The 23,685-nt window shown below is 52.2% G+C and overlaps 7 protein-coding genes across 7 annotated transcripts; 3 read left to right on the forward strand and 4 right to left on the reverse strand.

The window, feature by feature from the left end:
- Window positions 1-105: 105 nt before the first annotated feature.
- On the forward strand, window positions 106-1,993 carry BDV17DRAFT_280536 (bifunctional C97 family peptidase/thioredoxin family protein; the record flags this gene model as incomplete). Its single annotated transcript, XM_073759898.1, has 4 exons — window positions 106-141; window positions 190-204; window positions 258-479; window positions 527-1,993. 4 exons carry the CDS (start codon window positions 106-108, stop codon window positions 1,991-1,993), a joined length of 1,740 nt encoding a protein of 579 aa, XP_073617794.1.
- Window positions 1,994-3,709: 1,716 nt separating this feature from the next.
- On the reverse strand, window positions 3,710-4,339 carry BDV17DRAFT_289381 (uncharacterized protein; the record flags this gene model as incomplete). The annotated part of the gene is made up of 1 exon (XM_073761648.1): window positions 3,710-4,339. One exon carries the CDS (start codon window positions 4,337-4,339, stop codon window positions 3,710-3,712), a length of 630 nt encoding a protein of 209 aa, XP_073617795.1.
- Window positions 4,340-12,797: 8,458 nt separating this feature from the next.
- Window positions 12,798-14,824, reverse strand: BDV17DRAFT_29263 (uncharacterized protein). Its single transcript, XM_073762413.1, has 2 exons — window positions 13,946-14,824; window positions 12,798-13,901 (listed from the first exon to the last, which is right to left on the reverse strand). Exons 1-2 carry the CDS (start codon window positions 14,602-14,604, stop codon window positions 13,361-13,363), a joined length of 1,200 nt encoding a protein of 399 aa, XP_073617796.1. The 5' UTR covers window positions 14,605-14,824; the 3' UTR covers window positions 12,798-13,360.
- Window positions 14,825-14,859: 35 nt separating this feature from the next.
- Window positions 14,860-16,268, forward strand: BDV17DRAFT_29241 (uncharacterized protein). The gene is made up of 2 exons (XM_073762360.1): window positions 14,860-15,519; window positions 15,577-16,268. Exons 1-2 carry the CDS (start codon window positions 15,114-15,116, stop codon window positions 16,107-16,109), a joined length of 939 nt encoding a protein of 312 aa, XP_073617797.1. The 5' UTR covers window positions 14,860-15,113; the 3' UTR covers window positions 16,110-16,268.
- Window positions 16,269-16,501: 233 nt separating this feature from the next.
- BDV17DRAFT_289384 (uncharacterized protein) lies at window positions 16,502-17,395 on the forward strand (the record flags this gene model as incomplete). The annotated part of the gene is made up of 4 exons (XM_073761649.1): window positions 16,502-16,833; window positions 16,888-17,046; window positions 17,099-17,169; window positions 17,220-17,395. 4 exons carry the CDS (start codon window positions 16,502-16,504, stop codon window positions 17,393-17,395), a joined length of 738 nt encoding a protein of 245 aa, XP_073617798.1.
- Window positions 17,396-17,897: 502 nt separating this feature from the next.
- Window positions 17,898-20,499, reverse strand: BDV17DRAFT_29179 (sugar porter family MFS transporter). Its single transcript, XM_073762198.1, has 7 exons — window positions 20,342-20,499; window positions 20,252-20,290; window positions 20,139-20,200; window positions 19,967-20,094; window positions 19,345-19,922; window positions 18,796-19,283; window positions 17,898-18,720 (listed from the first exon to the last, which is right to left on the reverse strand). Exons 1-7 carry the CDS (start codon window positions 20,397-20,399, stop codon window positions 18,451-18,453), a joined length of 1,623 nt encoding a protein of 540 aa, XP_073617799.1. The 5' UTR covers window positions 20,400-20,499; the 3' UTR covers window positions 17,898-18,450.
- A 1,738-nt stretch (window positions 20,500-22,237) lies between these two features.
- BDV17DRAFT_289386 (translation machinery-associated protein TMA46) lies at window positions 22,238-23,451 on the reverse strand (the record flags this gene model as incomplete). Its single annotated transcript, XM_073761650.1, has 4 exons — window positions 22,238-22,652; window positions 22,703-23,244; window positions 23,317-23,334; window positions 23,395-23,451. The coding sequence occupies 4 exons, from the start codon at window positions 23,449-23,451 to the stop codon at window positions 22,238-22,240; spliced, it is 1,032 nt and encodes a 343-aa protein (XP_073617800.1).
- Between the last annotated feature and the right edge of the window lie 234 nt (window positions 23,452-23,685).

The following is a 23,685-nucleotide window of genomic DNA, read 5'->3' on the forward strand; positions in this document are numbered from 1 at the left end:
ATGCAGGTATAAGACGGAGCTCTTCGATTTGATTTCCTTGCCAGTTCTGGGACTTTTACTGTTTTTCTTGTGATCTGTTCTTGTAGCAACTTGCAGCTCGTCAACATGGATGTAGAGTTGTATGTTTATGACCTGTCCCAGGTGAGCGACCCCCATATATGTTTAATGACTACATGCTAACTAGCCCAGGGCATGGCACGAATGGTACGTGCAACCTTGATTGCAATCCTCTTGAGATGCGGTTCTGAAACCGGTAGTACTCGATGGCCTTGACGGGCACCCAGATCGACGCCATTTACCACACCTCTCTAGTCTTCAACAACGTGGAGCACTACTTCGGACAAGGCATCCAGACATCTTTGCCTGGAAGCACGCATCACGGCCAGCCCATGGAGAAGATCCACATGGGCAAGAGCCAACTCCCATTCGAGGTGGTAGAGGAGTATCTGCAGTCGTTGAGCTCCATTTACACGCCGGAGGTATGCCCTCGCTTCTCTTGAATGCAGTTACATGCTGATGGTGTCAGTCCTACGACCTCTTCCTACACAACTGCAACAACTTCACGCAGGACCTGGCCATGTTCCTCGTGGGGAAGGGCATCCCCGAGCATATACGGAATCTACCCGAGACGTTTCTGCGCACGCCGCTGGGCCAGATGCTGAAGCCTCAGCTTGAAGGTGCGCTACGCGGTGTAACACAGGCTCCAGGGCCGGGGTTGCCAGGGCCTTCTGCGAGACCTGCTGCCCAGCCACAAATACAGCCTCAGCAGTCGACGGGTAAGGTACGCGCGGCGAGCAGCTTGAACGAGCTTGAGACACAGCTAGCCTCTGCGTCGAAGTCGTGCGCCGTCATTTTCTTCACTTCGGTTACTTGCCCTCCATGCAAGATGATGTACCCGGTTTACGACGAACTCGCTGAAGAGGCGGGGTCCAAGGCTGTTCTCATCAAGGTCGACACCAGCGTCGCCCGCGACGTTGGCATGCGATACAGCGTCCGCGCAACACCGACATTCATGACTTTTCTTCGCGGCAAGAAGCTCGATACGTGGGCTGGTGCTGACGCAGGAAAATTACGCGGGAACGTCCGTCTCCTGCTTGAGATGGCGCATCCCACGCATAAGCATCGCCAGCTTTATCTGCCTAGCCTGCAGTGCACCATCACCAACTACGTCACGTACAAAAAGAGTCCGCCGCTCGAGAAGCTAATCCAGAAGCTGAAGCCTCACGACCGAGATCCCACCCTCCTCTCCATCATCGACTTCATCAAGCGCCGCGCACAGTCAACCGCTGATACACCTTTACCATCCGACCTCCCTACCTTTGCGCCCTACCTAATCCAAACCTACCACTCCATCTCGATAGAAAATCGCTTCGCCCTCGTGGACCTCACCCGCCTCCTCTTCGTCGACCCCCGCGTCGCAGCCTACTTCGCCGAAGACAACCACCACACCCTCCTCACAACCCTCTTCTCCCTCGACGACGAATCAACACCGTACCCGCTCCGCATCGTCACCCTCCAACTAGCCTGCAACGTATTCACAACATCCCTTTACACAAACCACTTCTCTTCATCGTCTTTTCCTCTCCGCCCTCTTCTATTATCCCTAGCTACATCCTCCCTCCTCTCCGAACAAAGCAACCTCCGCGTTGTGGCCGCAAGCCTAGCGTTCAACCTCTCCGCATTAAACCATAATTCCCGATTCAACGGCACGCCGTATACCGAGGAACCGCTGACTGAAGAAGAACAAGTCGCGCTCACGGCATCCATCGTTGAAGCACTCAGTCAGGAAAGTAGTAGCCTTGAAGCGCTGCACGGTCTCATTTTCGCCCTGGGTCTATTAGTCTATGAGGCGCCCGTTGATGGCGCGGTAACGGATCTTTGTCAGGCTTTGGCTGTTAGGGATGTTCTTGACGCAAAGAAGGGCGTTGAGGACGTCGAGAACGATTCTTTGTTCAAGGAGGTTGGGGGTGAGTTGCTGGGGAAGGGGCTGTAGGGCAACGAAGTCAGTCGGTCAGTCTGTTTTCGGACAAGTAGGGGTGGTAGGGGTAAGGAAAGGCAGGAGTGACTTTCTTTGCGACGAAACCAACGCGTCTGAAGTCTTGAACTCATGTTGGACATGGGCGTTATTTTAACCGTTGCGCCGGGCCGACTATTGACACTGATCCTACATAACAAGATTCAGAATCTCTCCTAGAAGGCACAATGGAAGAAAGAAAGAAAGAAAGAAAAAATAAAGTACGACATAGATCGACAAACTCCTCAATTTCCCCAGATCCAGGATCTACCTCGAAGCAAGAATCTAGATGCATCAAGGTCCAAAAAGGAAAGATGTGCCCTTGTCTCTTTGTCTTTGTGCCAGGATGGATGTGATGTGATGATGTGACACCAGGATCAGTCACCCGTTCCGTGCGTTTGTTATAGCATTGGCATCCTTTCTTTATCCACTGCACCGCAAAGCTAGATTATCTTTCTCCCGAAGGAGTTAAGGGTGTGTTGGTATTGGTGTTTTGCTTTTTCGGCTTCTAGTTTTTGAGACCGCGAGTCACGCTCGAAGAGGTAGGACCTAGAACCTAGGACCGAGGTAGGTATCTAAGGCACTTTTGGTCATTATATTTGTAAATCCGGAGACGAAACGCCGTTTCAGAAGGAGCAAACCTTAGCAAACTGCGGACCTCGGTTTCAACTTTCAAGACGAATACGAAACAGGCCCAAAGACAGGCGGTTAGGGCAATCAGGTTCCTGCCTAATCTCACCATAAGTTCGAACACTTCGATGGGTTGCCTTGGCTACGAATTACAAATACAAGTACAAGAATAGATCAGTCAGTATACGTATACGAAGAAGAGACATGTGTGTTGTTGTATCATAACTCGTATTCAGAGTCCAAACAATGCTACCTAAGATATACTACCTAAGACAAAAATAAAATTGGCGATGGGTATGACGCTGGGCTATGCTAATAAAATGAAATAAGATAATGCAACCAAGTAACCAACGTGAGCTGCTGTGGCACGCTCGGGTATGATAGGAATCAGCAAAGAATACACGACGGGGTATCAATAGGACATAAGTGGGATAAGACAGGAAAAGCAGATGATCGCTATCGCTAGAAAACAGGATTAATGGAAGGATAAAAGGATAAGCGAAGTCCCGAAATGGAGATATTAGAAGAAAAGAAGAGAACAAGTCATCAAGTGAGTCATAGCCCGGGTAGACAGCGGACGACAAGAAGAGGAAAGAAGAGAAGATGTGATAAGATCTTCCGACCAGATCAGGTATTGAGCGAGTAGAAAAGGCGAGAGTGTGGAGGAAGTCGGGAAGACGAGATCTGGCGGTGAGGTTCTCCGGGATGATAGGCTGGAGCAGCTGTCACATTGACTGACAGTGCAGTGTGCACAGGTTGGGGTCGAGTTGGGGGAATTTCTGCAGGCGCCGACTGCGACTGGAATTAGGTAAGCTGCCAAACCGCCGAGCCCCGGTCGGGCGCCGAATCAGCAGCCGATTTCGCGCGTCAGATTGCCTGTTCGGGGATTCCCCGGCCGCTCACTCGCGTTTGGCCCGCGCACGTGTGCTCAGCCTCTGTTGGAGACTCGGGGGGGCAGACATGGGGGCGACTGGTGGCGATCAGCTGCCAGACCGGATGAGCTGAGGAAGGTGGTGGTGGTGATGGTGTAGCCAGCGACCTGCGCGGGCGACCGTAGCATGTCGTCTACGCGCGGTAGACAACTCTCGGCGACGAGGTAGTTCGGCGCTTCTTCTCGGCGACCACGGGCTTGCGCTGCTTCTTCGTGCGCTTGTTGCTTTCCTTCTCCGTGGCTGCGAGCTGGGCGACGCGTAGAGCCTGCTGTGCTTTGGCGTGGGCCTGGACCTGGGCGAGGAAGCGCGCGCGCTGGGCCTCTTCCTCGGCTGCGGCACGGAGCATCTGGATTTGTTGTTCCGTGGTCATGCTGGCGGCACCGGGCATGTCGTTGACGGCGGATTCCTCGACTGGCTCAGGAGTGACTGGTCCGTCAGGAAAGAGGTCCTCGTCGGAGAGGTAAGCACTGGCGGTGGACTCGCCCGAGTCGCAGCTGATGAGCGAGGGACGGTTGGGCCATGAGGGGAAAGCACAGGCGTTGTTGGTGGAGTTTGACGAGAACGAGCACTTCTGGGGTGTGATGTCAAGGAGGTCGTCGTTTGGCGACGGTGGTGGTGGAGGCGGAATGCTGGTGGCCATGGGCGAGTATGTGCTGCCGAAGCTGAGGTCAAAGTAGACATGGTGGTTGCTTGAGCTGGCCTCGCTGAGAGAGGAGCGGATGCTGGACGAGTCCCGGCTCCAGGGCTGGAAGGGGTACACCATTTTGGCGTACTGTTGTGGGTGAGTGAGGTAATGGTGATGGTGTTGTGTTGTGGTGAGTTGGGAGTGGAGATGTGGTGAGAGGGGAGCGAGATATAAAGCCAGAGGGATAAAGGCCTGTTGTTCTCTGTTGTTGGTGGTGAATAGGTGAGGAAAGAATCCAGAACAAACGGCGGAGTGAAAGAGTCTATATAAGAAGCGGACAGTGAAAGAAGGGCCAGACCGATCGGGGGTTCTGGACTCCCTTGCATCTCCCAAGATAAGGCGCCGCGGGGGGTTTTATTTTATTTTATTTTTTTCCCAATTTGATTTTCAGATAATCGATTTAATTGACCCACCGAGGCATGAGGCGTCCACTGGCAACGATGACAACCTGCGAGTCAAGCGCGGTGATCAGGCGGATGGCGTTCCGGCGCTGTGCGGTATGCAGCCTGATTTCTGATGAGATTAACAGACTATTATTCAGTGTTTGCAGAGTGATCTGTCACTGGCACTGAAATGATACACCGGTTTGGTTGAGTGGTAGAGTTGATAGATGGTTTGGTGGTGAGACACAACAAGATGAAGCAGCAACAAAGTACGAGACTCGAAAATGTGCAAGTACCCCCTGGCGCGGATCACTCGTTTTTATGATGTTCTCTTCTTGCCTTTCATCCTTTGTGCCGGTTCTTCATGCTGCGTCGCGTCGAGTCGGTCCGCGGGCCGGGGAAGATCGGATGGAATTTGGGGTAAATAATTCTTTTTCTTTTCTTGATTTTAATTAGCCGCTGCTAAGGTAATCAATTGCTCTCCGGAAGAATTCTTCCCCAGATGATAGCCGTCGAGCTCTTGGTCTCAGTCTTACGTCTTCGAGTCTTGTTCTTAACAAGGCGGACTCTCGATAGCAATTTCCGAGTCTCACCAACTCATCTTCTCGCCTCAAATTTCAAACTCCAGACTGCAGTAGATTCGAGTCAGCGGTCTGTCTGTTTTGCACCCAACCACCGCTCCTTCAAGTCCATTTCGTGTTGGCTGGACTCGTCACGCACCTCACCGCTTGTTAGCGCTGGCAGATCAAGGTACCCTGGCCGTGGGAAGCTGGGAACCCTGCCCTGGTCTGCTTCCGTACCCGCGATGTGCAACGTTGCTGCAAGTTGGCTGTAGTCTGTACAATCAAGGGTTCAGGCCCTGTGGCGGTCAGCTCACCGACAACTGCAAACATGCAAACTTTTGTCAGTGTTGGCAGTTGACTGGTATCTGTGACTTGAAGCTGTCGCGAGCAATCGTACTTTATGCTATCAAAAGCAATTATCCGATCGCCCTGAGGACTACTGCAATTGTGCTTTGTCTTCACATCAGTATAACAGGGGTCTCCCCATGCGCGGTATGCGCGGGCAATCGCGACGGCGATTTATCTGATCATATTATTATGTATCAACTATCAACAGAACATGTTGCAGTGGGATTCTATTGTTGTATACAGATAACAGATATCCATAGTCGAGGGAATACCCGATCCCACTGCTTCTGAACCCTCACCACGGGTCAACTTGAACATCAGCCCAACTGCCGTAGTTTGATTGCCCTCCTCCCGCTAGAACACAAAGAACTTCTAGCTCGCTCTTCGTCGTCGCACCATCCCCGACTCCCAAGTTCGAACTAACGAGTGTTGCAATTATCCGCTCGCCCAAAAGAGCAAGGAGCTTGTGGATCATCACTGAGAACAAAGCCGTTGGTCCTAGTCGAGTCTAGCGCACGCCCAAAATGGCGAATTTGTGGGTACAAACTCCCCCGGGATAACTCCCGCGTCCCCAACCGTTGCCGTTCCTTCAGGATCAACGGGTCAATTAGGAAGTCGAGACCGTTTCGTGATTATGAAGCACTAACTCACGGCCACGGGAAAATGTGCGTAATTTTGCGGGAAAACTCCGGCTTGGTGCTGGGCCACGGTCGGGGCTCGGTGGAACGCTGTGCGAGCGATCAGGATGGGCGTTCCGGCTGCTTGGGTTCTTTGAGATTGCCGAGGTTATCCAACTACTATTGAAGTTGTTCTTTTACGGTCGCTTGGGATGAAGGTTGACGAGGATGAAGCACGAGCTGGGAGCCTTGGGAGGTGTTGCCTCGTATTGATGAACTGAGGCAGGTGAAATGATACGGAGACGAAGCAGGTGATGATGAGGCAGACGATGACTGAAGCTGAAGAGTCCAATCGTACTTTCAGTCGTTAGCCAGCCCCTGCTTCCGCTGCATGTTAATGTACGGCTATCTTGATCAATGCAACACACCCGATCTGTAGATACTAGCGCTCTGGTACCTGTCACCCACTCTAGCCGCAACAAAGTCCCAGACAAACGACCCAAGTGATCCGTGGAAATTCATCGCCAACATTCAGGAGACATGCCTGCCCAATTGAATAGTTTTACAGCCACCCGCGGCACAGCCGGAGAAGATACCCCGTATTCCCAAAGAGGCATGTAGCTGGCCGGCTGCCCGCGAGCTCCCGCTTCAAGATCAATCGTGCTGTCTCAGCCAAACACCAGTGGCCAATTCCAACACCAACAAAGAAACACCAATAAGCGTCGCTATATCGCCCAGACGGCACCAGCGCCAGTCGCGGAACTGCTTTTGCCTCTTCTCTCATATTGCTTTTTTTCAATCGTGCCTTTTTATCTGGCGAACGAACCACTGTGTCGGAGTCCCCCACTCTCTTTTTTCACGCGAGAGTGGGAATCACCACTCTAGCTGAGATGAAGAGATTGTTGCCCAAGGGGTCGACTAGTTGAAGGATCAAGACCCGTAGCGGATGCGATTGCGGAGCAACGATGAAGGGCTCCAAGTCCCGAAGTTCCTGATCCAGTGAACTCGCCAGGCTCTAACAAGGTACTTTACTTGTTGCTTAGATCACCATCCTTCGCCTGGGTCCAGTTTCTCTCCCCGAAACCTCATCGGGAAACCAGCTTGTACCCGCAGCCAATGATGATTGCAAACGAGCAGCCCACGGATACGGGTAGGCCCGCGGAATCAGCGGGACAAAGAACCACCACTCTCTGCCCAACCGGCGTTGAAACTGAGGTCCACTGTTCCAGGTATTGGGTGCCGGTGGGGGCCGCTGGCTGCCCCTTTTCCTGGCTCCGGTGTCCTGGTAACACTAACAACAGGCTAACTCTTGTGATGTTGACAACCTGATGCAAAAAAGATCTATCAATCTGGCTTCAGTTGCGATGCGACTCTTGCTGTCCGACTCTGCCGTTGATGTGAGGACTGACGGCCCTGTGATTGCTCCACCCGCCACTGCCACTGGCCATTTCAATAATGTCCTGATCAGCCTGATCAACTCGACTCGTGGCCTCGTGGACACATGACTCCCCCCAAGCGGAAAAAGATGGCTGGGCTCGAGTCTCGACTTGACTGTGGAGAGCGCGGAAGGGAGGCTTGATCCGTACGGTACCAAACTTGAACGATCAGGGGCGTTGGAGCCTGATGGCTATTGCTATGCATAGCACATTCTTCATGCACAAGCACCATGACCTTGGAAAACATCTACCACACCAAGCTTTCCTCTGCATAAATCTCCGGTGGCTCATTGTGGCTGAGCCCTTGCTTCTGGCTCAAGCTCTCTCCATCCATCAAAGACTTCTCCAGATATGCACATTCCAGCCATCCTTGCCCCCAGCATTCCAAGCTGACGACGTTCATGCACGCTCTATCGATCGGATACATTCTTCCCGGCCTTGATATTGATGGCTGCATACCTGTTGTACACAGGCCACCGCCACTTCTTCAGCTCACATTCCAGGATCGGACCTGGAGAAATCGAGCTCTTACTCGGTACTTACGACTGGCCGTTGCTCTCTTTGACATATGTCCTGCTCAATCCCCATGGCGCTCGAACTATCTACGCCACTGGCTTTGAGTCTCGGGTAGATACATGCCAATCGACCGATTCCTCTCCTCAGTCCGTTTTTCGAGCTTTCCGACCGAGTGAACTGAAGAAACGAATCACAACGCAAGGTCCACCGTCTCCAGACCCCAGGTTAGAGTCTCGCGGAGAACAAAATAACCTTCCGACCGAGACCCTTGCAGAGGCAGGAATAATCTTCATGTGAGGCGCCTTGCAGGCTCGAGTTGCAGCTGGAGCTTTGATTCCCGGCTCGACTTCCCGGCGGGAGCTTGACGCGAGGGATGAGAGCTACCAGAAACTACCCCAGCCTTAGGTGGTAATCGCGGAGAAATAATACGGAGTTTGGCTTTTTCGCCCTCCATCCATCACCAAATTCGGACTCGGGTTTACTATGCGATGATTCTGGTTGGCTCACGATAAATCGGAACTGCGTTGCACTGAAGCATACCCAGTTGTACAGGGTGCATCACATACCTCGATACGTATGTGGCTACAGAGCACAGTGCCTTGCTGCCTCGCATCGCATCACATCTATTGACTACTGTATAGACCGTGTGACAAAAGCCCTGGTTTTGCGCAGGACACAAGCAAGGCAAAAGCCACTGACGACGACTCTTAAGTATATAGATCAGTCAGTGAGACTTTACGAAGCTACCTAACGCACAGATCAGTTGTCGGATGCTACTATGTGACTCCTCACCGCGGAAATGCTCCCCGCGATATAGTTTCCTGGGTTATACAAAGTAACTCAGGAAAGGTAAGTAAGGTTCCAAGGGAAAGGCAACGGGCCTCCCGCGCTGAACCAGGGTTGAGCTCCTACACGGCCCACTCCCTTCTCCAGGTCATCATCCTCCCCGGACCCGACTCAGCCCTGCTCACCAGGACTCACCACCCATGGGACGAATACAAGGCTAGAGAATTAGCAGCCGAGGTTGTGAGACGGCGGTTACTAATTCCCTTACGGTCCATTTTCCGTCATATTCGGACAAGTCTCCGCCTGTCCGTACCCGTCTCACTGCTCTGACTCTAACTCCGGGGTCCCCAGAAAGACAAGACAAGACGGGATAACTCGCCCCGTCGTGAATGTGGAGATTAGCTACGGAGTGAAAGAGAAGGGTAATTCTTCCCGCGTCGAGTTGGGGATATTATTCTCGGTCGGAGTTCCGCCGATTAATCAACCGTCAATCTACTTAACTACCTAGCCTGGACACAGTAATTATCTATTCTAAGGAATGACCTCGGGAAGAAGACTCTCTCTCCGCCAAAAGTCGGTCGGTTTTCCGCCCTCTACTTCGTCTCGAGTCGCGGCTCGAGAGATATCATTTCCATTTGCCAGTGACTTCGCCACCGGTTATATGATCAGCGGTGCAGGCGTGCCTAGACTTGGGGTCCGGAGTGAGAATCCGTAGGGTCGATCGCATTTGCCGATTGGATAAGGTTGGCAATTGCCCAGTCCAGTGGCCAGCTCGGATAATTCGCGGTGCTTCCTCGGTCGGTACTTTTGTACCTTTGTTCGTGATTTCGTCCGTTGATTATCGTGGGATTATCGTGGTGAGCCGTCACCCGTGGTGGTTGCTCGGAGGGATTCGGACGATATTTACTTCGCTCCGTGAGTCCGTCTGTTCAAATGCTGAACTTTGACTTTGGCTTGACTTCATCTCGTGTTAAATAATAACCATAATATGATGTTCTGTTTGACACATGGGAGTGTCATCTTCATGTGAAGGTGTCGCGACCCTCGCTGCAGATGTTGGGCGTCATCTCATATGCTAGAAAATATTCCTTCCGAATATACGGAGTGAAGCATACTCTTAAACTCGATGTAGAATAATCTCATTTCTACAGGATATCAGAGGCTGAATGGACATTCAGCGTATCGCATTCGTGCAGAAATTAATTATGCAGTCAGCATGACAGACAGTCCACCCACAGAACAGAGTAGAGTGTAATTATATATTTTTGTAGTGTGCTGACAATATTAACCGACTGGTCGAATGCCTCAGAGCCTCATTTCAGCTTTCTTACAGAGTCCAGAGCCCAGTCTAGGATCTGGCGAAGCTGAACAACACGGACACGAATGATAATTCATGGCATGATTACGACATTGTCTCGGTCGTCGCCGACTATGACCCTACGTGACATACAGAGTCATCTGGAATATGGACTTTGTTTGGTTGGATCGCGACCTCGACCTCGACTCGAGGCCACAGTTCTACCGGGCCGCCAACCGGGGCCAGGCCGATGGTTAAGATTTCCGCATCCGGATGAATTATCCCTGATTCTATCAAGGTTCAATCTTAAGAGTCGAGACTCGACTCTTGACTTCAAAAAAGGTAGGTTCGACAGTCGATGTGGAGCTCACGATAAGATAAACCCCTCCGACTCAAGTCTTATGCACGGTGGGCTGTCAAAAACAAGGTCTTGTCTTGATCTTCTTCCAGGTTTCAAGTCAACACCATGATAACCTGCTGTAGTCTGTACGCGAGTTTTCGCTAGAGAAGCCACCCACGTCGACGATCTGCTCCTCAAGTTCATTTTCATGTGTCGGTGTGACACAACTCGAACTTGGTGGTGGTAACCGCGCTTATCGAATATCATTTTTATCAATTTTATCAGTATTGACTTACCCCTCCAAAATGAAATGGCCCCGCGGTCCCCCACCAAGGGAAAGGCATTCATTCCCATCTGCCGCGTCAGGTATCTCACGTTGGAATTCGGGTGGTGGTGATGCCTCTTGATAATCACTCGCACTGTTCTAACTGCTGACTCTGGCGTGTCCGACAGCTGACAGAAGAGACTAAATCATGTAACCTTGTGGCTTGTGGCATTATTCAATGTGTGAATAACCGTTTACGCGCCCCGCTCAGTTGACTCTGCTCTGATCTGGCGTCATCGCGACCAGGGTGTCCTTCGAGAAGGCTTCTAGAATCAACACCCTAGTGGGGCCATCACCACCACGTTGCATCTAGCGGTTATCATTACGCGTTATCATTATTATAATTATCGTCGTTATGATGCTATTCTTGCTGACCACTACGACTGCTCTGTCGACGGCGGAACCCGACGAGGCGACAGCGACAGCGACAGCGAGCAACACAGACCTCGTATCTCAGGCCTCACCAGTCATCCAGCTTGTCTCAGTCCAGCTTCTCATCTCAGACAGTCCCGTCGCGAGGAGTCTGAGCGAGGTTCGCGACGACACTGAGACGCGATTGGACTCCGCAATAAAACGGTGTCTTAGGTGACTGTCAACGACTCAACGGAGATTTCGTCCGCGGTCGCTACTGGTCAGACGTCTTCGCCAATCACACTGGCTAGCACGGAGTCGAGATGATGAGTTAGGTGATGGTTCTGGTCGTAGGCCTGATTAATCTTGATCTTATCGATTGGATCTTCGACTGAGTCGGTGCGCTGAGGACCTGCCAGATAAGGCTGGTGGGCGTTAAACTTGAATCCCTCATCCTCGTCGTTGCTTGTCGCGTACCTTCGCGCTCTCTCCTGTCGGATCAGTCAGATGGAGTTCCTCAGCGACAAACGAATCTGCAGATGACGGATGATACTGAAGGGTCTAGCTGGGCCTGGAGTGCGCGGTAGGCATCCTCAATCCTGATTCATGCGAAATCCGGTCTAGATCTAGACGGAGAGGTTCTTCCGCCACTGGTGGCGCTCGAAAGCGCCAGTGGGATATCAGTGCTCAATAGCAGCAGAGACCTTAGTGATGGTCCAGATGTTGATGCTGGAGACTGGCCACGCAACCCAGTATGAGTCAAACATGAACTCAACAAGCAAAGCTCAGAGAAAGCAACCAATTGTTGACCTGGAACTGGCGGTGAATACCCTGGCCAATGCTGCGTTGCTTTCACGCATGCATCCATGCCCTGCATGTACCCTAATCCACAGCAGCCCACTCCAACCCCGAAATGCACTGACGCGACGCACAAAGACCCGACCCGAAGCAAAACAACTTGGAACCATCTCCAAATTCCACTCAAACTCAATCAAACTTGTTTGTCAATGAAAATGTCAAACCGTTGGGCGGGTTGCCAAACCGACCGAACCCCCTCCAGGATGATGATCCATCTGCAGTCTTCCATTGAAGTTCCAACCTTGTCCCTTCCGCGCGGGTAAAGACATCTATCTGTCTCCAATGATCATTTCCAAGCTTGGTACATTTGCATCCGCGCTGCCGTAGCAGCTGGTCTCCCGATCCGCATTCTTTATGTTCGATGCAGTGCGAGAGCTCGAGCTTGAGCACGGACGCGATCAAGAGTCGAGACTGTTCACCGTCTTATCGGGGATGTACATCCCCAGATATGTCACTTTGCAATGAGTTTACCGTCTTTTGACGGGATGGGAGCGACGCCGTTGAGTTTATGTGTTTGCTGTCGATTTAGGCGATTCTGTAGCAACTCCGTTGTTGAGGGTGAAGGGGGGTATGACTTGGAGTCGAGTATCCAGCCATGAGTACTCCGTACGTAGAAACTGCGTAGACGATGGACAATCGCGCCTTCCAGCGGAGGTTCGTTCAATTGGGAGCCAGTCGCGTCTTCCTCAGATGGATGACATTCGTGCCTTCTATATAATGAGGGCCGCGTTTTCGTCGACCCGTCGACGGTCGTCGCTCCTTCCTGAAATGGCCGTTCTACAATTCACAAGGTAAGTGCAATGATGCTCGTTCTTTCCTTATCAGATCTGCCTGATAGGTAGCCGTTTGTCCCCGATTCGCGCCAGTCGTATCGCTTGACGCTGACTTCGTACAGGTTCGGACATGGTTCAGTTCGTCTGCCTCGAACATATGGTACGAAAATGTGCTTATCCGGTACGAAAGGCCCTAGATGTGCACTGGCTAAGACCGCAAAAATGAGCATTGTCATCATTGCGATTTGAACGGTCGAAGAGCTGGATGCAGTCAAGGTAACTGTCACCGGACTCGCCCTGCTCTTGGTGACTAGGGCTATAGTGTCTTTGCACCTGGCAGGGAATGGATCTCTGTCGCATGCTGCTGCAGTTGACGGGGAAGGAATCGCATCCATAGCAAGTAAGTCTGGCGTTTTCCAGAAGTGTCGGCTAACATGCGCCATTGAGCTGAATGAGCAATACAATATCACCGGCTCTTTGGTTGCTGCAATACTTATACATGACCTTCATCCGCCGACGTTTTCACATCGAATCATATATACAAGACTCGACACCAGAATCATAACGCTTGCCCATCCGCCAGCAACCCCAACCCTGACGGCAGCACTCTCAGGATCTGCCGAGTCAGACGAGGCGGTCCCGTTCGACGGGACTTCACCCGCATTCGCTTTCTCTTCGCTCGTGCTATTACTACCATTAGCCTTGACGTCCGCCGTCTCAGACCCAGCATCAACACCCTTGATGCCCGTCTGAAACTGTACACTCGCGTTCCGCCGGCAGTTGCTGGCAATCTCCCACCCCTCCTCCATGCCCTCTTCAAACACTGCATGCTGAACGAGCACATCGCCCGAAATGTTGATCGGAGACTCGAGGTTCCCGTCCTTGTCAACCTCGTACCGCACTCCTCGGCCAGACGTGCTTCCGAACTGCCACTCGCTGTACGGGTACTCGTGCTGGTTGTACCGGTATGCAACGGCGCAGGTCCAGCTGCATTTGAACTCAGTCGGGATGCTAGACGACTCGTTGATGTAGCAGTTTTCGCCGGTCCTATTTCCATTAGTCTATGAAGGAGGAATGGAGAGGAGTCATACTCATCCTCCGCACAACCCCGCATAAGGTGATATTCGAGAATCCGACCAACCGTCTCAACCGGGATATCTTCCAACTCCATTTCGCCATAGATGCCGCGCCCATTGAGTGCTGCATCGCCGGATTCAGAGCACTTCTCTTCTACATTCTGGATGTACTTGGTCAACGAGTCACGGCATGTTTTCGTGCACATATCCGCCATGTCCGAGAATTCCTTCGACGGAAGAAAATGGCGGTCCTCGTTTGCGTTGACGACTGCAACGATATAGTCGTCGCAGGCGATCTCGGCGCTGTAGGCTTCTTTGCATTCCGTTGAGGTGGTGTTTGCCAGGGAGGAAGTGGTGTAGGCCCAGTACTTGGTTTTGGTTCGAGGGAGAAGGAGGACACCAGAGGGAAGACGATAGGTAGTAACGGGAGGATAGTGAGGGATTGCATTTTGGTTTCCGATGCTGAAGCAACGTTTGGCAAGTAATAAAGTTAACGATAGTGGAGAAGTAAGTATGTAGAGGAGGGTAACGATAGACTTGGGTGAGTAGAGTGGACAGTTATCTACGCGTCGCTTCTGACCATGATCAAGGTCATCTGCGTTAACTTGGGGACATTTAACCCGGGACAAGCTCCATTTAAGAGCCAGCTCTTGTGGTGGTGGGACTTGGCGCATCGCTATCCAATGTACCGTGTTCTGATTCTGGACCCTGGTTGAGGCTAAAGCGAACCGCTAGCGAGATCCGCTCAGGTCGAGAACAGTCTCACACTTGCAGACAATGGCCAACAAAGACAACAAAAACTAATGGTCAGTTACAGACAGCTCTCTGTGGGTGCCTTAGTCCTGGGCACTTCTGCGCAACTGTTGAGCACTGAGCTGGATGCTGTAGAGAAGATCTCGTCGGCGCAATGTCGGCTGCCACATCTCGCGCCAATCTTGCGATCACGAACTAGCATGAGTCAGGACTCAGACCAATCGAGTGGCAACAGTCTTGCTTCATCGCGGCTTTTTTGTTGATAGTCACCTCCGTCAGCAGTAGTGCCTTGATCAGGAAGTGGGTGAGGTTGTACACACTGAACTCAGGGGTCGTTGCCACCGAGGGGCAGCCGAGCCCACAACCCGAACTATCCTTCTTCCCGTCAACAACGCCCAAAACGCTCTTCAGGCGCACAACACCTGTCAGTATGAGCTCCGACTTTGTCTTCATCCACGTTCGCGAACCCAAGGATGCCCTTAAACTGGCCAAGGACACCCGCATTCGGTCTCACGTCACGCGCCGCCAGTGGAAGCAACACGGAGAGCGCTCTCGCGTCGCCACCGAGAGGGTCCCGAAAAAGGCGAAGAGGGGCGAGCTTGAAGTTCATGAGCATGGCCAGGACAATGGCCAGGACAGCAGTGACACACATGACAAGCATTCTCTGCAGGATTTAGTCTCGGTCGATCTGATTGAGCCTCCGACTAACCACACCCAGACCGCATTCTTCTCCGGCAACCTGCCTATAGACCGACCATTCGGTGGACTGCGAGGAGATCCGTTCTGGTCATACCCTGTCGCGTGGCACCCTTTCTTACCCCAGCTCGTGGATCACTGTACGTCCCCTGAACCAGATTGTCAGAATGCTATCGTAACGCTGTTCCGCTTAATAGATCTCATGAGCATGGCGGTAGACATCCCTGAGCTGGACCAACCAGGGAGTAGAGGCCTCCTTCGCACCAACTGGTTTCCGCTCGTCATGAGCGAGCCATCGCTCTTCCTAGTGATTGTCTTACTGGCAGCATCAAACTACGCCTCCGTACAGACAGAGGCAACAGACATGAAATTGCACCTTCTCGGCCTTCGATGCGAAGCCGTCCAAGCCATCAATAAATACCTGGAGCTCCAGCCTTCAGCCGTGAGCGACGCATTGATCGGCGCAATCGCGAAGATGGCCAGCTACGAAGCAATGTACGGAAACTTGAATAACTATGCCGTTCATATGCAAGGCTTGCAGCGAGCTATCGAGCTTCGAGGGGGACTTTCATCCCTGGGTCTCGGTGGTCTCCTACGCCGCATTGTGATTTGGATCGACCGCAATGGCGCTTTTTTGAATGGGTCGCCCTTGTATTTCCCGGGTGAAACTTTTGCGCCGGGTCAACCATTGCCGGATCCGAATCCTGGTCACTTCTTGGGAGCGCAATGATGCGAATAAAGTACTCAGCTTGCGACTGGCGGGGTTGGGCTGGATGATATCACGAACTCCGATCCTTCACCTGAGAAGAACCATTGATCTGGTGGGCTCGATGGAGCCTTTCCCAAAAGAGTGATCACATCTGCGAGATCGGCGGCACTATACCTGAAGCGGTTATCACAATTGCTCTGTACTCTGTACACCGAGGTCCTCGACAAATGGATATCCTGCAGCTTGAGCATAGACAATGCGCTCTCCGGTGCCTTTCTTCCTATCTCCGTCGATGGAGCTTGGGAGGGGTTGAAGATAAATACCCCTCTCCCTGCACAGCTACCCCTTTGCGAACCTCAAGCTCAATCTCATACAAACTTATCAGATACCCTCACTGCCACTCATCACTCACAATGTCCCTCGCCGGAAAGGTCGCTCTCATCACCGGTGGTGTCAAGAACCTCGGTTCCCAGGTTGCCCGCGAACTCGCTGCCCAGGGAGCCAGCCTTGCCCTCCACTACCACTCGCCCAGCAGCCAGTCCGACGCCAGCAAGATCGAAGCCGAGCTAAAGCAGTCCGTCAAGGTTGCAGTCTATCAAGGGGACTTGACTTCCGCTGCTGCCGTCACGAAGCTATTTGAAGATACCAAGCGTGATTTTGGCAAGATCGATATCGTTGTCAACACCGTTGGCAAGGTGCTCAAGAAGCCCATTATGGATATTTCGGAGGAGGAGTATGACTCGATGTTTGCGTATGTCACCCATTTTTTTTCTGCAACTGCGTCTCTGACATTCGTTAGTATCAACTCGAAGACTGCGTTCTTCGTCTTGAAGGAGGCCGCGAAGAACGTCTCCGACGACGGAAAGATTATCACCGTTGTCACCGCCCTGCTGGGTGCATTCACCGGATACTACACTTCGTACGCGGGCAGCAAAGCACCCGTCGAGCATTTTACCCGGTGAGTACCTCACGCCTCCGTAACGAGTAAAATTTATTCTAATGACTACCAGCGGCGTCTGCAAAGAACTCCAATCCCGACGCGTCAGCGTCAACAACATCGCCCCTGGCCCAATGGATACTCGTACGTCTCCTTCCCTAACCTCCTGTAAAGTATGAAACTAACGTTGCTAGCCTTCTTCTACCCCCAGGAAACCCCCGAAGCCGTGGAATTCCACAAGGCCAACGGAATGGGCGGACGATTGACCCTGGTCGAGGACATTGCGCCCATTGTGCGGTTCCTCTGCGCTGAGGGAACATGGATCACGGGACAGACTATCTTTGCTAATGGGGGGTATACTACGCGCTAGATCAGATGGTCTGGATTGGACATGATGATGTACGGCTGTTATAAATGATGATGATTCTTGGAACAAGTTACCGACTGAAGCATTCCCTGCTTCAACCTACAAGTTGTGTCTTTTGAGCCTGACGGAGGCGTCTTGAAGCATACGTTGCGTCAGTCCGAGATGGAGGGAGCGATGGACTACCTACAACGCATGGCCGTAAATAGGAAGGCGCGATTACTTACCAATCTAGATCTATAGATGTAGAACCTTATAGGCAGGAGCGGTCTTTGCCCTGGTGGATGACGGTCGCTCTTGCCTTCTCAGTACCTGCAAACCCAGACCCAGACCCAGACCTACAGGTCCTTGGTAGATCCTCCTAGTACTTTATCGGCCCTGGCTATACTAACTTTCATGTCTAGGACTGACCTGGGAGTACCTAGTACCTGGATTCGACGGTGGTCACGTCGGTACCTTATCTTATGGTCTCATCGAGTTCGAGCATCTGAGCCAGAAACACCAAGAGCGGGAGATGGACCATGAACCTCAGCAGCGCCTACCTAGTATCAGATCGTTGACAGCCGTATGATGCTCGACGCCACTTGCAGGAATGACCAAGGTTAAAGTCAAGTGAGTGGTGTCGGCGTCAACGATAGACGAGGTAGCGACTACTTAGGTTGGACTCGTGTGTTGATTTGAACTGGCAGGATACTACTCTAGCTACTACTAGTAGTCGGTTAACGATGAGGGCTGGGCTTGTTGTGTAGAATTGACGTCGATGGGAAACTGGGAATGGAAAGACAGGTATTAGTAGTGACTACGCCTACTTTGCTCTTTTCTCTCATGTTCGGGGGTGGGGGAGGGGGCATTTATTGCATAATGTAAGCCCTATTCAGATTGGAATCCATAACTCGGAGTAGACTAGAGTAGACATTACCCACAACCCTAACTACCCGACCCCCCGTCCGGTTTCCCCATGTCGAATAAACACTCAACCTCCCAACCTCCTCAATCCTCCTCATTACATCCAATTCACGTACCAGGTATCCCAAATAGATAGATAGGGTAGAGAAGTCAAATCAAACCTTCTGATCCCCCTCAACAGCGGCAGCGACCTTCTCAGGCGGCGGCCCAACCGGCTCGACCGGTCCCTGCCGATCAGTAACCTTGAGGTTCCCCTCCGCAATCTCCCTCTCGATATGCTCAAGGCGAGACTGGATATTCTTGCGGCGCGACCAGGGCTTGATCCCACTGTCAAAGACCTCGTCCATTTCTTCGAGCGTGAAGCCCTTTGTTTCCGGGGCTGTGAAGAACATGTGGATTGCGGCGGCGGTGTTGAAGGCTGCGAACTGTTTGCATATTTGGGTTAGCTTACGTCTAGCCTGGCTAGAGGGGTGAGGATAATAGGGGGAAGGGGAACGTACAATCATGTACATCTTCCAGTTAATACTCCATAGCAAAGGCGGGACGAAGAGCGCAAGGAGACAGTTCCAGGTCCAGTTACTTGCCGTCGCCAGGGAGACAGCCTTAGCACGAACCTTGGCCGGGTAGATTTCAGCTGGGTAAGTCCAAGATGTAGGGCCGATGGTCGTCGCAAACGAGCAGACGAAGAGGTAGGACATGGCAATGATGCCGCGGCCGACGGCCGGGTGGTCGGCAACGGTCCACGAGATTGCGTCGAGGTTGTCGTCGCCCTCTCGAGTTGGACGGCCATATCCAGCTTGCAGGCCACCTTCGACGTATAGGAAGATGGCTTGCATTGTGAATCCGATGATGATTGCGGGGCGGCGGCCGAACTTGTCGAGCCAGAGGATGGCGGGGAGGGTGAGGGCTGTGTTGAGGATATATTGGATCGAGGCCGTCAGGAGAGGTGATCCTGCGCCAGTAGACGACATTATATAGACTATGTAATCTAAAAAGTCGCCTTTTTTTAGCTTTTTTAAACGATCAGAGGTTGGTTGGGATAGACCTACACATCATGACATTCATGCCGGAGAGCTGCGACCACATCTGCAGACTCATACCGAGGATGACACGCTTGAAGATGCGCGGCTTGACAAGTTCCTGGAAACCAGTCGACGCTTGCTCACGTTCGAGTGCAAGCGCGTCTTGAATTTCCTTGTACTCAGCCAGGACCTTGGGGTGGTTGAGGTCCCCGTTGCCGTGCAGGCGGGCAAGAACCTGAATACACTCGTCCCAGCGATCCTTACTCGCCAACCAACGAGGTGACTTGGGGTAAAAGAACAAACCAATGAAGTAGATAACGCCGGGGACAATCTGGATACCCCAGGGGATACGGAAAGCAGCCGTACTCTGGGTTTCGTTGTTCGGGCCGCCGTCAACTTCACTGGAGCCGTATTGGATGAAGTACTGGATGAGAATACCCCAGGTAATTGCCCACTGCTGGAGCGAGATCATCCGTCCTCTGATTTGCTTGGGGCTGACTTCGGCTATGTAGACGGGGACCATGGCTGATGCTATGCCGACGCAGCCGCCTGCGATGACACGGCCGACGACGAGAAGGGGGATACCGTTTGCGGCGCATTGGAAGCTGGGAATGTTAGAATTGTAGAAGTGGAAAAGGTAAATACATACACAGAACCAATAATCCATAGAATGGCAGAAGCCTGAATAGTCAAGACACGGGAGTATTTGTCGGCGAAGTAACTAGACACCAGGGCGCCAACGAGCGATCCAAATGGCATAGCACAGGTGATTCCACCCTACTCTTGTCAGTCTTTGTTTTTACAGAGATGGATAAACGTACTTGCTTGTAATTGCCCTCACCGACTTGGAAATAATTAATGTACGCCATGGTACCGAGGACACCTGCACTGGTGAGATCTTTGCTTTTTGCAGTCACAGAACAAACGGTCTTACCACTCATCGAAGAAATATCGAAACCAAACAGACCACCACCTATTCGGTCAGCTAACAAACCCCCTCCTACTTACAAGCTCGGGGTCTTACCGAGGGTCATAAACCCGCAGAGGAAGTAAACATTGTAAGACTTTCCGAAGCTCACCATCTTGAAGGCCGGCGCGAAGCAGCACACCAACAAACAGTCAGGAAGGGAAACGGCGAAAAAAAGAACAAAGATAAGATGGGGAGGCCAGGGTGCTGCCCCCTTATATATTAATGCCAGTCGACGTCGACCAGGCCATGTCCCAGATTGAATGAATGTCAGGCTCAGGTTTCAACCGAACCGTTGGACCTAACCCCTCACCATATGTGCAGTCTTAAGTTCTACCGCCTCAGAAACCAAATTAAACCAAACCGTATCCCATGGCATGCCAGCCAGCAGTGCAACGTAACATCCAGCGGCGGGCTACTAGTCAATTGTGGTCGAAAAGCAATTCATGATTCACCCATGTTGACGAGACGGCGCTGGAAGCAGAAAGCTAAAAGGGCCATTAGTGGACGCCACGCGACCTCGATTTCTTGGACTGCTCGTAAAGGTTCCAATCATGCGCTCGTGGGCTTCCCCACGCCCAGGCCGGGGGAGAAGACATACAAGACGCGTGACGAGCTTGGTTTAGCCACCGTGAGGATGGATGCGATACCTGGTGTCGTGTCGGGGAGTCGCAGACGCGAGGGACTCGGGTTGTTGACTGTCAGGGTGAAATTCTGCTGTCAGAGTAGTGCAGAGTGTAGTGACTGCAGGCGATATCACAATCCATCAGCAGAGCCCAACCAACGACCGAAATCACAATCCCCCGAACGGTCTTGAACCTCAAGACATCGGGCGATTCCAAAATCCAGTGGCCGTACTGTCGAATTCACCAGGATCTCCCCATCTGTCATCCACGTGTCTACGCAAGCCGCTGACTCCCAGACTCAGAGAGCACCTGCGCAGACAAAGAAAAAGCAGTTAGGGTTACGGGGATGATTGGTGGAACAACCAGCGCTCAGCGCTTGGCAGTAACAGTTACACCCCTGCCGTCCAGTGACAGATCGTACGGTCGTGCTCTCGAGGCTGAGCAGCTTATCCTCCGAAATGAAGAGTGGTTGACAGACTCAGGACGTTGGGGAATCCTTCCAGTGCATTATTGCGCAGGTGCTGCTGCTCCCATTAGTATATTTAGGTGCTTTTGGCGGAGAACCAGCGGACTTCTAGCGGACGAGGTTGCCAATCACGTCTCAGGCTCCGAATTAGATTGCCTGAGCCCTGGTCAAGGGACCTTGGTAGCTTACTACAGGTCTCCAGGTTCTTCCCCAGGGTCTGGGCTGGGTCTGACTCTTCGCCAGTTTGGCCCCAGTGCGGGGGAGTCAGGTGATGCTGTCTCATATTCTATGAGTCTTTAATTGGGGTATATCCCTATCGAGTAACCTGGAAGGATCGCTACGTGCAACATGTTCATGAATACCAAGGAGCACTGCCGGCATTCGGTCAACATTACACCGAGTAAAGGCCGTCGGCAACGCAAGAAAAAAGGTAGAGCAGACGGTTGGGAGAATGTTGAAATTAAAGTGGCAGTCTATGCTCAAACAACTGGTGTAGAAAACCATTTTACGTACATTTAGCATAATATCATGTCAGGCAGACTTATCTTCCAACACAATGATTGATCCAACATTGTGTGCCGCTGCGCTGAGTCTTCTCCATGGCTCCGCAGAGCGCTCCGACAGCTCATGGCTGTGGGCATGGATGAAGACGGCAAATCAGCGTTCACTTCAACTACTGAGCCCTCGCACCGACCGCGATAGCTAACAACCGCTTCAACTTGACCGGTCAATGCGGCTTGTAGATAGCGCGATCTCACCATCATGAGTTTCGACAACAGCCACAGGCCGATGCCGGTATGGGGCGGGTTTCCACAACCCAATGTTCCAAGCGCATCATCACCTGGAGAACTCAGGCGCCGTTCATTCCTCGCCCCCGCCTGTTGGCACTGGTTCACCATGCAGCTTTGCAAGACGCTCCTCTTCCTTTTGTGCTCGGATGTTCTCGGTCTCCCGCCGTAACGCAGCAAGGTTCCAGGTTCCATCGTCGTCTTCGTCGTCGGAGTCTGCCTCGCTGTCTTCGGCCCGCCAGTTGCCACTTTCGAACAATGATCTTCCAGTGTTTTCCTTGGCCTTGCGTGCTTGTTCTTCCGCGGCTTTCTTGTCGATACGTTCCTTCTTCCACTTGGCGAAAGTCTCCGGCGTGACGGGTGTCAGCTCTCCGGTGAGCTTGTGTCGTTCGCTTTCGAGCCAATCTTCGAGTGTCAAAGTGTTCAGCGGGGACTTGTCCATCATCGCCTTCTCTGCGGCCCTCTGTTCCTTTGTCTTGAGAACGAAGCTGCGAATAGTCAGTGTCAAAATTCAACAATAATTCGGAAAATAACATACCCAGGCGGCAAACTATGCTTGTACATGCACTTGTCGCCTCCGTTTGGACAGACCCAGAACCAACCGTACTTCTGGTTCTCGACCGCCTCAATGAAGTATTTGCAGACCTTGTCTGTTGTTGTCCGTGGGTTGCCATGCTTGCTCATAACGACCTTGCGTAGCTTCTCCTCATCCCACTGCTCCATCGTATCGGCCTTCTTCTTCTCCTCCTCCGCCTCTCGAGAATCGGTGTAAAGATCTTTCTTTTGCGACTTGCGCTCTACATTCGGGTCGTGACTGAACTTGCACTTCTTGCCCTTCTCGCAGTGGCCCTGCTTGAAGAACATGCAAAGCACAGTCTTCGGGTCCACACCGAAGGGAACCTTTTGCACCTGGACTGGCTTGAACAGTTCGAGAGCATCCTTCTTCGCCTGCTCAGAGGCCTTCTTCTCGGCCTCGCGTCGCTCCTTCTCCGCCGCCTTCCGTTTCTCATCTGCAGTCTTGCTGTGGGCGGCTTGAGCGTTGAGCTGTGCGATCTGTTTCTTGGCGCTTCCACCTTTTTTCTGTCCGGGAGAACTCCGTTAGTTATTGAATTTGAGTGTCGTAAAGAGGGCGGGTAGGGCGCGGTGACGTACGTTCTTCATGCCAAAAGTCTGTTCGCGAGGTCACGTTAGCGGGCGGTCTCGACGAAAAGTCTTACGATGGGAACGAACCTTGTCCTCGACGGTGGCCTTCTTCTTCTTAGGCTGGTCGGCTTTCTTGGGAGGCATGATGGCGACTTTTATTTAACCCTCTAGAATGCTTGAAAGTGATGAATATAATCGATGACGATGAGGACGCTTTCGACTTGGCCTAGTTGGGTCGAAACTAGCGTCGTGAGGGGCGCGGGCGCTGGTGGCAGAAGGCGGGATGAAAAGAGATTCAATCGCTGAATCCGGAAGAAAAGAGAGAGAAAGGGGTCCAATCTATGCAAGATAAAACAAGAAGAGGACGATAGACCTCGA

The sequence above is a fragment of the Aspergillus undulatus genome (assembly GCF_047715775.1).
Source record: "Aspergillus undulatus strain CBS 261.88 unplaced genomic scaffold BDV17scaffold_12, whole genome shotgun sequence".
Lineage (NCBI taxonomy): Eukaryota > Fungi > Ascomycota > Eurotiomycetes > Eurotiales > Aspergillaceae > Aspergillus > Aspergillus undulatus.